This window comes from Amblyraja radiata, chromosome 9, assembly GCF_010909765.2.
Source record: "Amblyraja radiata isolate CabotCenter1 chromosome 9, sAmbRad1.1.pri, whole genome shotgun sequence".
NCBI lineage: Eukaryota > Metazoa > Chordata > Chondrichthyes > Rajiformes > Rajidae > Amblyraja > Amblyraja radiata.
The window spans coordinates 52,832,628-52,848,436 of record NC_045964.1 but is presented as its reverse complement, the minus strand read 5'-3'; the positions used below and the strand labels follow the sequence as shown (position 1 = coordinate 52,848,436).

The 15,809-nt window shown below is 41.2% G+C and overlaps 1 protein-coding gene and 1 long non-coding RNA gene across 2 annotated transcripts in view; one reads left to right on the top strand and one right to left on the bottom strand.

Moving 5' to 3' along the window:
* Positions 1 to 15,809, top strand: part of LOC116977112 — a 68,695-nt gene that overhangs the window by 12,306 nt on the left and 40,580 nt on the right. The window lies entirely within an intron of this gene.
* Positions 10,161 to 15,809, bottom strand: part of hif1a (hypoxia inducible factor 1 subunit alpha) — a 36,431-nt gene continuing 30,782 nt past the window's right edge. The window contains exons 14-15 of the mRNA XM_033027427.1: positions 12,733 to 12,850; positions 10,161 to 11,569 (exon numbers count right to left, since the gene is read on the bottom strand). Coding sequence (XP_032883318.1) covers positions 11,418 to 11,569; positions 12,733 to 12,850 — 270 coding nt within the window. The 3' untranslated portion in view covers positions 10,161 to 11,417. The remainder of the gene's footprint in view (positions 11,570 to 12,732; positions 12,851 to 15,809) is intronic.

The window sequence follows — 15,809 nt, the reverse complement described above, 5'->3', positions numbered from 1 at the left end:
TGCTTCCAACATAATATCATTTTACCATGACTAGCTTTCTTTGTGATGTACCTGGTAATTGAGCGCGACAGAGAATTGCAGTTGATTTTGTCGAGATTACATGTTTGTGCTTGGGTTGGTGGGAGGGGCTGGGGCATCTTGACATCGAAAGGGTTACATAAAATGTCATCAAACATAATAATATTTATTCGTCCAATAAATGAGAGACAGTTATTTCAATAGCAGTTAAGATAAACAATGACATTTTAAGTGAGTGAATTTTACTTTTCAGCCCCCAATCATTTTAAATTATTAGTGACAGAAATATATGAATGGGTGCATATTTAGCTGGCAGGTGTTATATGTATCAAGATGGAATGACAAAAGTCACACAGAACCTATATGTGGCCAATCAAACCTTCCATCTATAGATTTGTGGAATGATATTTCCAAAGGACAAAGAGGAAGGAAAGCTTTTGCATATGAAACCAACTCATCAGCAACCTAAATGTTGTCTGCTAAAGGCACTTCATGTTTTGAATAAGATCTCGAGTCTCTTTTAGCATCAAATGTAATGGAACATTTGTTCCCAACTATGGAAAGTATTAAGATTAAAAATGCATTTACAGTCCCCTCCATTGTGTTTGGGACAAAGACCCATCCTTCATTTATTTGCCTCTGTACTCCACAATTTGAGATTTGTAATAGGAAAAAAAACCACATGTGGTTTTCATCCCATCATCTAAATCGTTAATATATACTGTAAATAGTTGCGGCTCCAGCACCGAGCCTTGCGGCACTCCACTAGCCACTGCCTGCCATTCTGACAGGGACTCGTTTATTCCTACACTTTGTTTCCTGTCTGCCCACCAATTCTCTATCCATATCAATAACCTACCCCCAATACCATGTGCTCTAATTTTGCCCACTAATATGTATGGGACCTTATCAAAGGCTTTCTGAAAGTCCAAATACACTACATCCTCTGGCTCTCCATCCATTTTACTTGTCACATCCTCAAAAAATTCCAGAAGATTAGTCAAGCAGGATTTCCACTTCATAAATCTAAGCTGACTTGGACCAATCATTTTACTGCTATCCAAATGCATGTTATTAATTCTTTAATAATTGGCGCCAGCATCTTCCCCACCACCGATGTCAGGCTAACTGGTCTATAATTCCTTGTTTTCTCTCTCGCTCCTTTCTTGAAAAATGGGATAGCATTAGCTACCCTCCAATCCACAGGAACTGATCCCGAATCCATAGAACATTGTAAAATGATAACCTATTTCTCCACGATTTCTTGAGCCACCTCCTCGAGTTCCCTGGCATGCAGACCATCAGGCCCTGAGGATTTATCAGCCTTCAGTCCCATCAGTCTACCCGACACTATTTCTTGCCTCATGCTAATTTCTTTCAGTTCCTCTGTCTCCCTAGACCCTCTGTCCTCCAGTACATCTGGGAGATTGTTGTGTCTTCCTTAGTGAAGTACCTGTTCAACACTTCTGCTATTACCTTGTTCCCCATAATAACCTCACCTGTTTCTGCCTTCAAGGGACCCACATTTGTCTTTACTAATCTTTTTCTCTTAACATACCTAAAGAAGCTTTTACTATCCTTCTTTATATTCTTGGCCAGCTTACCCTCGTACTTCCATCTTTTCACCCTGTGTTGCCCTTTTTGTTACGTTCTGTTGTCCTTTGAAAGTTTCCCAATCCTCTGGCTTCCCTCGACCCTTTGCTATGTTATACACCTTTTCTTTTAGTATTATTCCATCCCTAACTTCCCTTGTCAGCCACAGTTGACTCTTACTCCCCTTAAAATCTTTCTTCCTCTTTGGAATTAAATGATCCTGCATCTTCTGGATTATGCCCAGAAATTCCAGCTATTGCAGTTGGGGGCACTGTGAGCTAGCTGCCCTGTCAGCAGCTTGTTCGTTATTTCAACTTGTTTTTGGTATGTCTGAGTGTTTGTTTTGGTGTCTCTCGGTGTGTCTTTGGTGGGGGGGGGGCCGCTTTTTAGTCACTTCCTCGATGGAGAGGCGATTTTTTTCATGTCGCTTCTCCGCCTCCCCCTCGCAGCCTATCTGCTTGGATTGGAGCGGGCTTTCCTGGAGTCGGGCCCAGAGCTTTTCCATCGCGGAGCGGGGGCGAACCCTTACCAGGGGCCGCCAGGGAGGAGTGCTCCGATCGATCGTTGGCCTGGTGACTTTGACATCATGGGGCTGTGGTCTGCGGAGCTTCCAGCCGCGGGCGTGGCGTGGACTTACCATCCGGAGTCTGGGATCCCTTGCCGGGGATCGCCGGAGAAGAGCGACTGCCGGCCTGCGGTCTACAACATCCTGAAGCCGCGGTCTTCAAGCTGCGGAGTGTGGCACTCCAAGCTGCGGAGTGTGGCACTCCAAACCGCGGAGTGTGTTCGACTGTCCCGACGTCGGAGTTTCAATCATCCCGGCCTATACATCTGGCCATCCGTAGCGGTGACTACGGAGGGTTTTATGGCCCCGACCATGGATGAACAAAGGAGGAGGACTGACTGAATATTGTTGCCTTCCACCACAGTGAAGAATGCTGTGGTGGATGTTAGTGTTGAATTTTTATTGTGTATTGTGTGTTCTTTTTCCCCACTGTATTGCTGCATGGCAAATTCATTTCACTGTACCTTGGTTGGTGTATCTTCTGCTTCTGCTTCTTGCGCATGAAAAATAAAACAAAGGAATAGTTAGATCTCAAGCTTGGTGTTGAGCAGCCAGGTTGTTGGTGCATGTGACGAATAAATTTGACTTTGACACCGTCATTCCTGCTAGGATCCTTTTCCAGTCGACCTTGGCCACCTCTTCTCTCGTGCCTTCATAGTCTCCTTTGTTCAACTGCAACACTGACACTTCTGATTTAACCTTCTCCCTCTCAAATTGTAGATTAAATCTTATATTATGGTCAATACCTCCTACTGGTTCCTTTACATTGAGTTCCCTTATTAAATCTGGTTCATTAGACAACACTAAATCCAGAATTGCCTTCTCTCTGGGAGGCTCCAGTACAAGCTGCTCTAAGAATCCATCTCAGAGGCACTCTACAAACTCCCTTCCTTGGGGTCCAGAACCAACCTGATTTTTCCAGTCTACCTGCATATTGAAATCTCCCATAACCACAGTAGTATTACCATTGTTACATGCCAATTTTAACTCCTGCTGCAATTTGCACCCTATTTCCAGATCTGTTTTGGGGCCTGTGGATAACTCCTATTAATGTCTTCTTACCATTACAATTCCTCAATTCTATCCACAGCGACAGTCTCTATGTCACCCCTCGCAAGGGACAGTCAAAGGTACAGTCGTTTACCTCTTTTCCCCCCCCAATGAAATGCACCGGTTCCAACCTACGAGAACCTTCGACCTCCTGGCGACACACCTACGGCTCGAATTCGCGCTACTCTCCATAATGACTTCATTCTAGTCGCCGCTAATTTTTCAACATGTTGAAAAATTCTCTGCGACCAGAATGAGGGCGCGACTAGTTCCCAATATGTGGGAACTCCTCACGACCATGAAGGCAATTCCCCGGTAACCACCCGTGAACATGTGGCGACTGCAAGGTCTCCTGCAGTTGTCTAAAAAGTCGCCTAAGTGGAACAGGCTCATAACCCTTTACCTATTCCCATTCCCTCTAGTTTCGAACATGACTGCTCATGGAAAAAGTTTCATATGATCTACCCTATCCATGCCTCCTATAAGTTAGTATACCTATATCATGTTCTCCCTCAGCCTGGTCTGCTTGTAGGAAAACAAATGTAGTCTGTCCAATCTCTCCTCCTGCCTAAAAAGCACCATTCCAGGAAGCAACCAGCTGAATCTACTCTGCCCTCTGAAATTCAATCACGGCTTTTCTGTCGTGTGGTAAACAGAACTGTACACAATACTACGGGCTATGGCTTATCCAATGTTTTATAAAGTTGTACTGCGACCTCCCCATGTTTGTATTTGCTTTGGCATAAAATAGCAAGTAATCTATACACGTTCTTTGCTATCTTATTGACATATGCTGCCCTCTGCAGGGGCCGTTGGACATGTACATCGAGGTCCCTCTATTTCCCAATATATGCAACTCCTGCATTACAGTCGTTTAAGTACCAGAAATATGTCCTTAAAGAATTCACAAATCAATACCCAAAAATTTGAGAGGGAATAGAATTCACTCGGAGAAAATGTATGTGGGGACAAAAATAAAATAAAAACATTTTTTTCAACATGTGTTTTTGATGCAAGTCCAAAATGACACAGCTTCGCGTGACAATTGCGATATGAACTGTTTTCTAGGAATGCATCACCATCCAGCCTCTAACCCGCTGCATGATGCGGGGGTTCATCTGCACTCTGCAAATCCTTGCAATTCTTTTTCTATTTCCTTACTATATTAGTCCTCCCAAAGTGCATTAAAAAGAAATGAAGACAATTGAATTTCCTAACTGCAATCCATATACATTGCTTTCCCCGAGGGTAAAACTAAGCCCCTAGTTAACTTCTGCATTGCTCTGTATTATTAAGTTATTTAAAAAAAAAATGTTTTAACCATGTTTTCCTTTCCAGATTTAGTGTCTCACCCTATTCATTCCAATAGTTTGAATTTCCCCCTCACCAGCACTCTTTTCTGACTACTCTACATTCGAATAGGTACATGGATAGGAAAGGTCTAGAGGGATATTGGGCATGTGTGGGCATAGGGCATCTCAGTCGGCATGGACAAATTGAACCATAGGGCCTATTTCCCTGCAGTACAACTCCCTCCAATTCATGAACTACCTTGGAAAATATTCTTTCCATCTACACGGGTTTATATATGCATCAATGATGTTGAACTTTCCTCTATGCACCACTCACAAAATCAGGTGGTACGCTATGCATTAGTTCCTTTATCTTTGCCATACTAAGCTATCGAAGTGACACCGCATGCTACCTGGTCTCTTTGGTTTCTTGGACTATTCTGCTGCATTTGCAAAGCAAAGTGGCAGAGTTAATTCCATGTACTGATGCATGTGCCAGTTTTATTTTCATTCCAATTTTTGCAACAACACCTTTATAATTTGCTTTGCTCAGTTGTAGGCCGCTGACCAACATTAATTTTCAGATCTGGGGCTGAGTGAGGGGCTGTAACTGTCCTCTTTAACAAGGGTGATTCCCAATGTCTTGTTGGCCATCTAGTGACTGACTGAAGTACAGTGAAGCAAATTCTTGCATTCATCTGAGTTTAAGCCGTCCATGGCTTCATCCATAAGCAAAGATTTTACAAAATATCTTGTGAGCAAATCATGGGAAAATTATTTGGTCAAGCAAGGCAGGCTTAATTTTTCTACATGAATGTAGAGTTCTGTTTTGTGTATTTTGCCTCGTCAAAATAAGCAGATGAGGGAAGTTGACATCAAATAAATTGGGAGCAGTATGTTGCCGCCCTTTTTATCTGTTGTCATTTCTTTTCTGAACAGTAGAAACAGGAAGGCTTTTGTTTCGCCCAATTTCTACTGTAAGGTCAAATTGGCAATCGGAGAACTTTGTAATTGGAGTATTCAGGGAGGCGATACAGTGAAATTCTAGAACAATCTATATACTTATAAAACTCTGATCTTGGATGTGGATGTATTTATTTGTGCATGTGTGTCTTGTTAGTCTGTGATTCACATCTCCTCAAACACGACGTGCTAACGGTGACATTTTTACATATCCGAGAGATTTACCTCATGATCTCGAAAATCGCCTCATCTGAAAATTTGATTATTTCCCGAGTTTATTATTAAAATTGTTCACAAATCTGAAATTTTTTAAAGCTAACGACCTGATGACGTCACAGCCGCTGAACACGAAGTACGCTCGCGTCTCGGCTCGGGTTTCCCGAGAGATGCCGAGAGGAGCGGCCCGCTGCGCACTCTTTTTCACGCTTGCGCATCGGCGCGGCTTTCCTGAGAGCAACCGAGGAACACCCGAGTGATGACGTCACACACCGCAGCCCAGCCACCCTCCCCCCAGGACTCTGGATTGAAGCCCCGCCCCGCCGCAGGTTTCTTAACCCTGCGTTGAGGTGACGGGACCCAACGGGTCCCCCTTTGTCTAGTTACTATTAAAAGGAAGTAGTATAAAATGTCTTGGTAGGCTGGAAAGTGGATAAATAACAGGACCTGATAAGATAAATCCCATGCAGCTATGGGAGAGGATTGCTGTGTTTCTAATAGAAATGTTCAAATCTTCTCAACCTCATGACTGGAGGGTATGGAAAGCAATACCTCAGTTGGGAAATGGTGAAGGACAATATTAATCTGCTATTGAATTTGCAGGGATTAATTGCATAGATGCGATAATTTTGTTCAAGTGCGAATCCATGACTCATTCTGCTTTTCAAAGAAGTGACTAAAGAGCCTGTCCCACTTGGGTGTCATTTGCACGTCATTTACGCGACATCATTTGCGCGTGGTGACGGTCGCGAGCGGCACCCCAGGATTTTGGGGTTCACAAAATCTTCGAGCGCCACCTGCGTGACGTGCAAATGAAACCCAAGTGGGACAGGCCCTTATGTACAGTGCATTCAGAAAGTATTCAGACCCCTTCACTTTTTCCACATTTTGTTACGTTACAGCCTTATTCTAAAGTGGATTAAATTCATTTGTTTTATCATCAATCTACACACAATACCTCATAATATAAAAGCAAAAACAGGTGTTTAGAAATATTTGCAATGTAATTAAAAATAAATAACTGAAATATCACATTTACATAAGTATTCAGACCCTTTGCTGTGACACTCAGAATTGAGCTTCGGTGCATCCTGTTTCCATTGTTTATCCTTGAGATGTTTCTACAAGTGGATTGGAGTCCACAAGTGGTAAATTAAATTGATTGTACATGATTTGGAAAGGCACACACCTGTCTATATAAGGTCCCGCAGTTGACAGTGCATGTCAGAACAAAAACCAAGCGGTGAAGACGAAGGAATTGGCCGGAGACGTCCGAGACAGGATTGTGTCAAGGCACAGATCTGGGGAAGGGTATAAAACAATTTTGGCAGCATTGCAGGTCCTGAAGAGCACAGTGGCCTCCGTCATTCTTAAATGGAAGAACTTTGAAACCACCACGTCTCTTCTTAGAGCTGGCCACCCGGCCAAACTGATCAATCGTGAGAAAAGGGCCGTGTGGAGATGGGAGAAAATTCCAGAAGGACAACTATATCTGCAACACTCCATCAATCAGGTCTTTATGGTAGAGTGGCCAGATGGAAGCCACTCCTCAGTAAAAGGCACATGACAGATCGCTTGGAGTTTGCCAAAAGGCTCCTTAACAAGATTCTCTGGTCAGATAAAACCAAGATTGAACACTTTGGCCTGAATGCCAAGTGTCACGTCTGGAGGAAACCAGGCACCGCTCATCACCTGGCCAAAACCGTACCTACGGTGAAGCATGGTGGTGGCAGTATCATGCTGTGGGGATGTTTTTCAGCGGCAGGAACTGGGAGACTAGTCACGATCGAGGGAAAGATGAACGGAGCAAAGTACAGAGAGATCCTTGATAAAACCTGCTCCTGAGCATTCTGGACCTGACTGGGGCAGAGGTTCTCCTTCCAACAGAACAATGCCCCTAAGCACACAGCCAATACAACACAGGAGTGGCTTCATGACAAGTCTGTGAATGTCCTTGAGTGGCCCAGCCGGAGCCCGGACTTGAACCCGATAGAACATCTCTGGTGGGACCTGAAAATAGCTGTGCATCGACGCTCCCCATCCAGCCTGACAGAGCTTGAGAAGATCTGCAGAGAAGAATGGGAGAAATTACCCAAATAATGGTGTGCCAAGCTTGTAGCGTCATACCCAAGAAGACTTGAGGCTGTAATCGCTGCCAAAGGTGCCTCAACAAAGTACTGAGTGAAGGGTCTGAATACTTATGTAAATGTAACATTTCAGTTATTTATTTTTAACTACTTTACAAAAATTTCTAAACACCTGTTTTTGCTTTTTCATTATGGGGTATTGTGTGTACATGGATGATAATCTAAAATGAATTAAATTCATTTTAGATTAAGGCTGTGACGTAACAAAATGTGGAAAAAGTGAAGGGGTCCGAATACTTTCGGAATGCACTGTATATCGTTGAAGGTACTGTGATTGATATGGTCAAGCAATTTGACAGGGGTGAAAGTTCCTCTCGCCAATGTTCCCTTTATTGTTAGCCTCCAGTACAAGTTTCTGAAATTGCACCAATAAAGAGTGCAGAAATGTTTACCTTCAAACCCTTTAGTAAAATATCTGGCATTTCAAAATGTGATAAATCTCCCAATTAATCAACTGAGTAATCAGCTTGTCAAATTGTAAAGAATTTGTCTGGGGAAAGTTCTGGCTAATGGCATTCAGAAACAAGTAAGCATGGATTTGAAGGAAAGTTGTATCTTTACTACATTGAATTTGTACACGGAGAATTATGTTGGAGTACATTTGTTCCCGTCTATTTTCAATTTTGATAACTTCTCACATGGCAGATTGATCAGTGTCAAAGCTCATGCACATTGGAAAAACTGGCACTAGGTGGAGAAAGCAAAATATAATGCTTGATTGGAGATTGTGTGACGTTCAGCACTGTTTTCAGTACTGGATCCTTTGACATTTGTGATGTAGATAGGGGAGGTGGAGCATTACAGCAAGTTGAGCACAAATCCTAGACGTTCAATCCCGACTCCTGATGCTGTTTGTATGGATTTGCACGTTCTTCCTGTGACTGCATTGGTTTCCTCCTCGTGCTCAGATTTTCTCCCTTAATATTCCAAAAACGTTAAGAGTTGGTGGTTTATAATTGTCCACTGTAAATTGCCGCAGTGTGATTCTTTGGGGGTGGGTGTATAATCTGAATGTAGGGTGATTAGATTTCAATTTGTAGATACACAGCATGGAAACACAGGCCCTTCAGCCATGCTGACCATCAATAACCTATCCACATTACTTCCATGTTACCCCATTTTCTTACCCTCTCCCCACACACTAGGGCAATGTACAGAGAGATCAATTAACCTACAAATCCACACATCTTTGGGATTTTGGAGGAAACCGGAGCACCTGGAGGAAACCCATGTGGTTACAGGGAGAATGTGCAAACTCTACACAGACAGCACCTGATGTCAGGATCAAACCCGGGTCTGGCACTGAGGCAGTGGCTTGGCCAGCTGTGCCGTCCCTAATTGTGTGAAAATTAATGCTTGATGGTTGACATGGGCCACAGGGCCTATTTCTTATAAATGTAGGGGGCCACAATTAAGTTTGCTGATAATGCCAGAATGTTCTAAATGGGAGACTGAGCTAAGCACAAAAATGGCAAGCTGAAATTGATCCAGTTAAATGTGGCACAGCAAGATAGGAACAATAGGTGATTAAGGTGACATACAGAACACTAGACGGGGTGGGAGATTGCAACCTTCACGTGGTCCGCCCTGTTTCGACAAATGCAATCAACCTGGCGTGTACAATCAAGTAAGATCAAATAGAACAAGTTGTCCTACAACATTAGGCTGTGCACGCCATACACAAGAAGAAGACTAAACTTTATTAGCTGAACGTAGAATTAATGAGAGGGGACGTAATGGCAGAACTATTTTAAAGATGGAAAACCCATGACTTTTCTTTGGTTGTGGTCACCAAACTACATGTTGGGAAAGCATCCTGAAAGAGTATGGAGAACATTTTTCAATTGTTGCGAATTGTAGCTATGGGGATCAATTTGCCAAGGATGCAGATGTTTTATTAGGAACAAGGAGACAGGAAAGATCTGAGGCATTTAAAATTGGAAAGCCGACATAGTACGCACAGGGAGGTAACCAACTTAAAAAGCTCAATATATTTAATTGAACTTCTTCACTTCAGTCTACTGGAGTCATGGGATCTAAAAGTAAGTTATGGCTCCTCAAGTGCTCATCTTTGTACATATACTCATCTTCTGCTCACCATTAAATTGTAATAGCAAACAAAGTAAGGATACTTTGAATATGTGTAAACCACCAGTACATTAAATAGATTACTTATATCTTTTGAACATCTATGTTACCACTTTAATAAACAGTTTATGGGTTTTCTAGTCGATTTATCCTCAGTTAATGACTTTGGTTATAAAGCGATAAAATAGGCTGTAAAATCTAGAAAATCAATAACATTGACACGCTGAGTAAGCCTGGTCCACGTGTTTATTGAAGTAATGAAACAATACAGTTAGTGTTAGATCCAACCACATATAACAAAAGATGACTGAGTAAAAACAATCCAAGTTGTACGGTACAATTTCACGCGCAAAGTTTGGGATCACTTCATTCAAGAACTGTGCAAGGCCAGGAAATGGCAGGGATAGGAGTGTTGTGTTGGAGGAAAAGGGAATAAAGAACTTATAACCCACATGATACTTAATTGGGAGTTAAGTGACAAAGTGCTTTAGAATCAAGACGGGGCAACCAAACGAGCTCTTCTAATACAACGGATTTGTTACATTTACACTCTTTACTACCTACACAATGCAGAATAAGCAGCATAATTTTGACTTGTTGCTATGATTTTAGAGCATGAACTTACAACTACAGTAGGAATTACGTGCGCTGGCGAACAAGTGACTAATCAATAATATTAAACTGCACATTAAAAAGAGACATTGCCCATATTTATGTTGCCAACATTCGATTTCCAACAAACAGTTGCTTAAGAGGAAGTCAGGTCCTCATCTGTTCAGTATAAGCCATTCTAGATTAAAAATGACATGTACAAAGTGATTATTTGTGTATGCATTCCATGCCTAACCTTCATTTTTAACTACATAATAACTAAAAAATTAGTTGGAGCTCCCATTTCTTAAAAACTACAAATATAACTGCAAAACATATTGCATAAAGAACTGCTGGTACTTAATAAGAAAATATATTTTGTGCAATTGTGGCTATAATTAATGGCTGGCAAAGCAACAGGTAGAAATCCTAGAGTGAATCATATAGACATGATCTTGCCGCTCCAGGTTAAAGAATGTTCATGAAAAAAGCTGCTATAATCCCTTTTAATATTTATTCAATATCTTAGAGTGATCGCTATTAAATTCAAGCATTAGACACAAATTTCAGTACTCATTAAAATAGACCACCAAAATATGTTTACTTATAGGATGTGTCATTGTCATACATTCCACCTTCCTGATGGATCCCAAGCATGTCCATATGCCTTAAAGCATCAAGTATCCATAAGATATTCAAACCGAGTTACAGACTTGGACTGACAATGCAAATAAAGAGCAGATTATGGGCGAGGTCAGTGGAGGAGTACCGCTAACTGAAAAGCTGCAGTACTGTAGCCAGGCTTTTATAATAATCAGATTTAGAAAATATAAATAGACTGCTTTGGGTGCTGGGGCTTTGCCATTGTTCATTATTTTGTTCGGGTCTGTGACCTTAATTGACATGATCCAATGCTCTAAGAACATCTTCACCCTGAAGCAGGGTTCTGTTGCCTTGAATAGGTGCATTCACTTCACAGTCATAGTTGGTGAGTGTTGGCAAGCTATTGTCCTCTGCTGAATGAGCCAGAAGCCTGGCTACTATATCTGAAAGTAAAAAGATTAATGTGAAAATAAGAAAGCATTACATCAATTTAAAAAAATTAAAAAAAAATTGTTCAGAAAGCAAAGCAATGAGATGTAATATTTACTATGTAAATATGTAATATGTAATATGGCCATAATTTATTTGCTTTACATAACAGTAATGTGGCATTTTCAAAAACAAATTATCTTGTAAATTAACATTGAAATTAAATTAAATTGCCTACATGCCATTATGTCCATCTTGGGGTAATTGCCCCTGCTGTAATGGGACATTAAAGTAAAAACAAAATCCCACATTATGCCAGAGAATTGAACTGTTTTGAATGTAATCAATGAAACAACCTAGAACACTCTAGGGGAAAGATGAATTACCTTTAATGAAGACACTGCTTCTCCTTATTTTGGTCCCATGTGACTTATCACTTACTGATTCTTATTCTGGATTCTTAGCTAGGGCATCTTCCCCACACAAGAGAATTTAATGCAGGTAATTCTGCTATAATGCACGTTTAATGACGCAAATTGGATATCACACGATTGTTCAATGAGGGAACACTTTGTATTACGTGGTTCTAATTGGTTATAATGCAATTTCAATCGGGAACCAGAGAACCACTTGTTACTTTGGAAATTAGGAAGCAGAAAAAACTGTCTTGTCCCCATTGACAATTTTTATATTGCAATTTTCTATAACCAGGTTTCTTAGGAACACAACTATCATATTATAGCCAAACTACTTGTATTTTCCACTGAGCTTAACTGTTATTAAATTCAAGGAAAACTGGCTTTAACTACTTTCCCATATAGTGACAGATCCACCATTCAAGTGTGCAAAATCTTTATGGTGTACCATTTAAAGTAAAAGACTGAAAAAGTACCAGTGGAGGGGGTGGTCCAATTTGTCCCTTTCCACCCAGAACACCCTCTCCTCTGGTACTTCCCCTGCAACTTTAGAAATCAAAGAACCACCATGGAATTAATTAGTGCTCCCATCCCTTTGATCTGAAGGAAAAGAGGTTCAAAAATTGCCAGAAAAAGCAATAATCTTATTTTCAAGTTCTTGTTTTATTTGTTATACCACATGCTGAATAATATGCAGATAACAGTCAATGGGAAAATGATAATTAGATAAGGAAAGGTTTTACTTGAATCTCAACATTTACCAGTGGGTAACAACACAAGTGTCTTCTGTTCACTGCCATTAGCTTCAAATCCTTTTGCACGCTTCCACGCGTGTGGTATACTGACTGAAGGGTTCGTGTCACTTGGGAACAATAATTCCTGTTAAAAACAAACCATTTCAAATTTATACTGCATATTCATTGGTACCACTACATTGAGCAAAAATGCTTGATTAAAATATTATTTCAGCATGTTACCCATGCAAGTGTGTACATTTGCAACACTTCAAAGCATTTAATCTCTGCATGCAATATATAATTCTTCATAATCACGGGCAATGTGATTATGAAGAATTATATATTGCATAATGCCCAGATTATGGGAATAATCTGGGATTATTCCATCCATCCCAGATCCCTCCAGCATTCCCAAAGAGTCCATTCCCACCCTGATTGCTCTTTCCAGCCACACCTGCTCTTAACTCGCACTGCTTCAGGTTAATTTGACTTCCACTTTAATGTTAGCATTCAGTACTCATAGTTTCTCCAAAGTAGAGGAGATTACATGTGCAAAATATCTCCATACAGTTTATTAGGTCAATGTTGAGCTTCCAGTTGCCTGCCACTTTAATTAACTGATCTCTGTTTTGGGCTTGCATGCTTTGAACAGTGTTTCCAGGCACGCGAGAGTCCTCAGCACTGGGTACCGATTGTAATTGAGTTTAGATGGCAACCCTTTCCAGTCTGCAATGGTGCTGATACAAAGCCATCAACCTGTAATATTAACTAATTTTCTTTCCACAAATGCTTCCTGAATTACTTCAAGCATTACTGAGATTGCCAGTAAGGGAAATAATTCCACGGTTCCAATTTTGCCTCAATGCTCATTTATCTCTGGTTTACATTAGACAGATAACTGTGCTCACCCTATCTCAGCTGACATCATCACCTATGTTATATCCACCGTTCCATCTCTGTCTCCTGTCAAACATTCTCCTCCACCAATTTAATACACTTTTGTAAAAAAATTCAGTTACACCTGAAATGTTAACTGTTTCTCTCTACGTATTAGCATGGATTTTGATCTGTAGAAATTGACAAAAGCTTTTTGAAACCTAGGAATTATAATACATTTTTGCTTTAAATTCGATAATGCCGTAACTTTTTTTTTAGTTTCAATGTGCCCAAGATAATCGGAGAGGATATGGACCGTAACTTTTTTGTTTATTCTTGTTCCTTTTGGTTTCAGATGTGTAAATATTTTTAACTGCAATGCAAAATGATCCTTGCCCAAATAGTTGGAGATAAGACTGTATGCAGGAATCTTGAGCAAAAAACTAATTGCTGGAAGAACTCGGTATGTCGAAGCTTCTATTACTCTCCTCATCCCAATCTCCTCTCCACTTATCCTAGTTACTATCTCCTCCTTTCTCTCTCCCACCTGTCATCCACCAATCAACCCCTCCTTACCTGGATCCCCCTATCACTTGCCAGCATTTGACCCACCCCTTACCTCAATCCACCACCAGTTATCCCCGGTTTATTTGATCAATTTAAAAAGGGGTCCTCAACCAACGTCCTTTTAAAGCAATGCATCTGCTTTAAGCATATGGCTGATTTAACTAAGCCTCAACTGCTTTTGTATATAAAGTTTCGCCCCATATCAAGAATCTACCAGCATCTGGAGAAACAAGATATTGCAGATGCTGGTTTAAAAAACAAGGCAAAGTGCTGGAGTAGATACAAAAAGCTGGAGTAGCTCAGCGGGACAGGCAGCATCTCTGGAGAGAAGGAATGGGTGATGTTTCAGATCGAGACCTTTCTTCAGGGTCTGAAGAAGGGGCTTGACCTGAAACATCACCATTCCTTCTCTCCAGAGATGCTGCCGGTCCCGCTGAGTTACTCCAGCTTTTTGTGTCTATCTTTGACTTAAACCAGCATCTGCAGTTCCCTCCTACACAAAGTAATGGTGTGATTTGGCTGGTCAGACAGGACCTCTGGAGAAAATGAATGGGTGACGTTGTGGGTCAGGACCCTTCAGCCGGATTGGGGGTGGGGAGCGGAGGTGTAAAAAATTAGGAGAGAAGAGACAAGACAAAGCCTGATAAGTGGATCCAGGTGAGAGTAATTTTTGATAGGCAGATGGTTAGACAAAGGCCAGATCCTTATGCTTATACCCTTTGCTTTTGGAACTCTGGACTTCATCCTCTCCCACCCCATTTGGTCAAAAGTAAGGCCCTGACCAGAAAAGTCACCTGTTCATGTTCTCCAGAGATGGTGCCTGATACAAGTTACCCCAGCATTTTTGTTGTCTTTTATCTACCAACATCAGCCCTAAATATTCCAAGACTCTTTGTGTATGTTAGAAAGACTATAAAGTTTCAAAATATGTTAATTTATCCCCATTAAATGGCAGAGGAACTAAACACCCTGTAGAAATCAGATAATTTAATTGGGTCTCTTTGCACACTTTCAATCACAGTGAAGGACAACCTACCCATTCCAGGTAGACACAGATGCCTTCTCTCCAGAGATGCTACCTGGCCCGCTGTTACTCCAGCATATTGTGTCTACCTTGGATTTAAACCAGCATCTGCAGTTTTTTCCTACCCATTCCAGGTACCAGTTGAAGGAACAGTGTCCTTTGAATTTCTCCCATCCCCTAAAATCACTTACCTGAACCATGGTCTTACTAATGCCTCTTATAACTGAAGCGTAAACCAACCCCTCACATTTTAAATTTCCCATTGGAATGAATGGCTTCCTTAATTACTTGCTACACATGCATACAGGGTTTCCTGCCCCCTCTGCCATCCCTCACAATTTACACATGATGTGTCTATTATCCCTGTCAAAATGAAGAATTTCACATGTTCTGTCAGATTTTTGTCAGTCTCCAAACAAATCCATACACCTTCACAGATTTTTATATCTTGTTCGCAACACTTTTCTGCTGAGCTCTGTACCAGCTGTGCATTCATTCATGCCATTTAGACAAATTGTAAGAAACTGAAGTCAAGCACCATCGGTCACCACCTGGAAAAATACTTATGCCTACTCTGTTAGCAGGCTACCTTCTAGCCAAGTTATTCTGTTTGCTCCCATACCAATAGCATTTA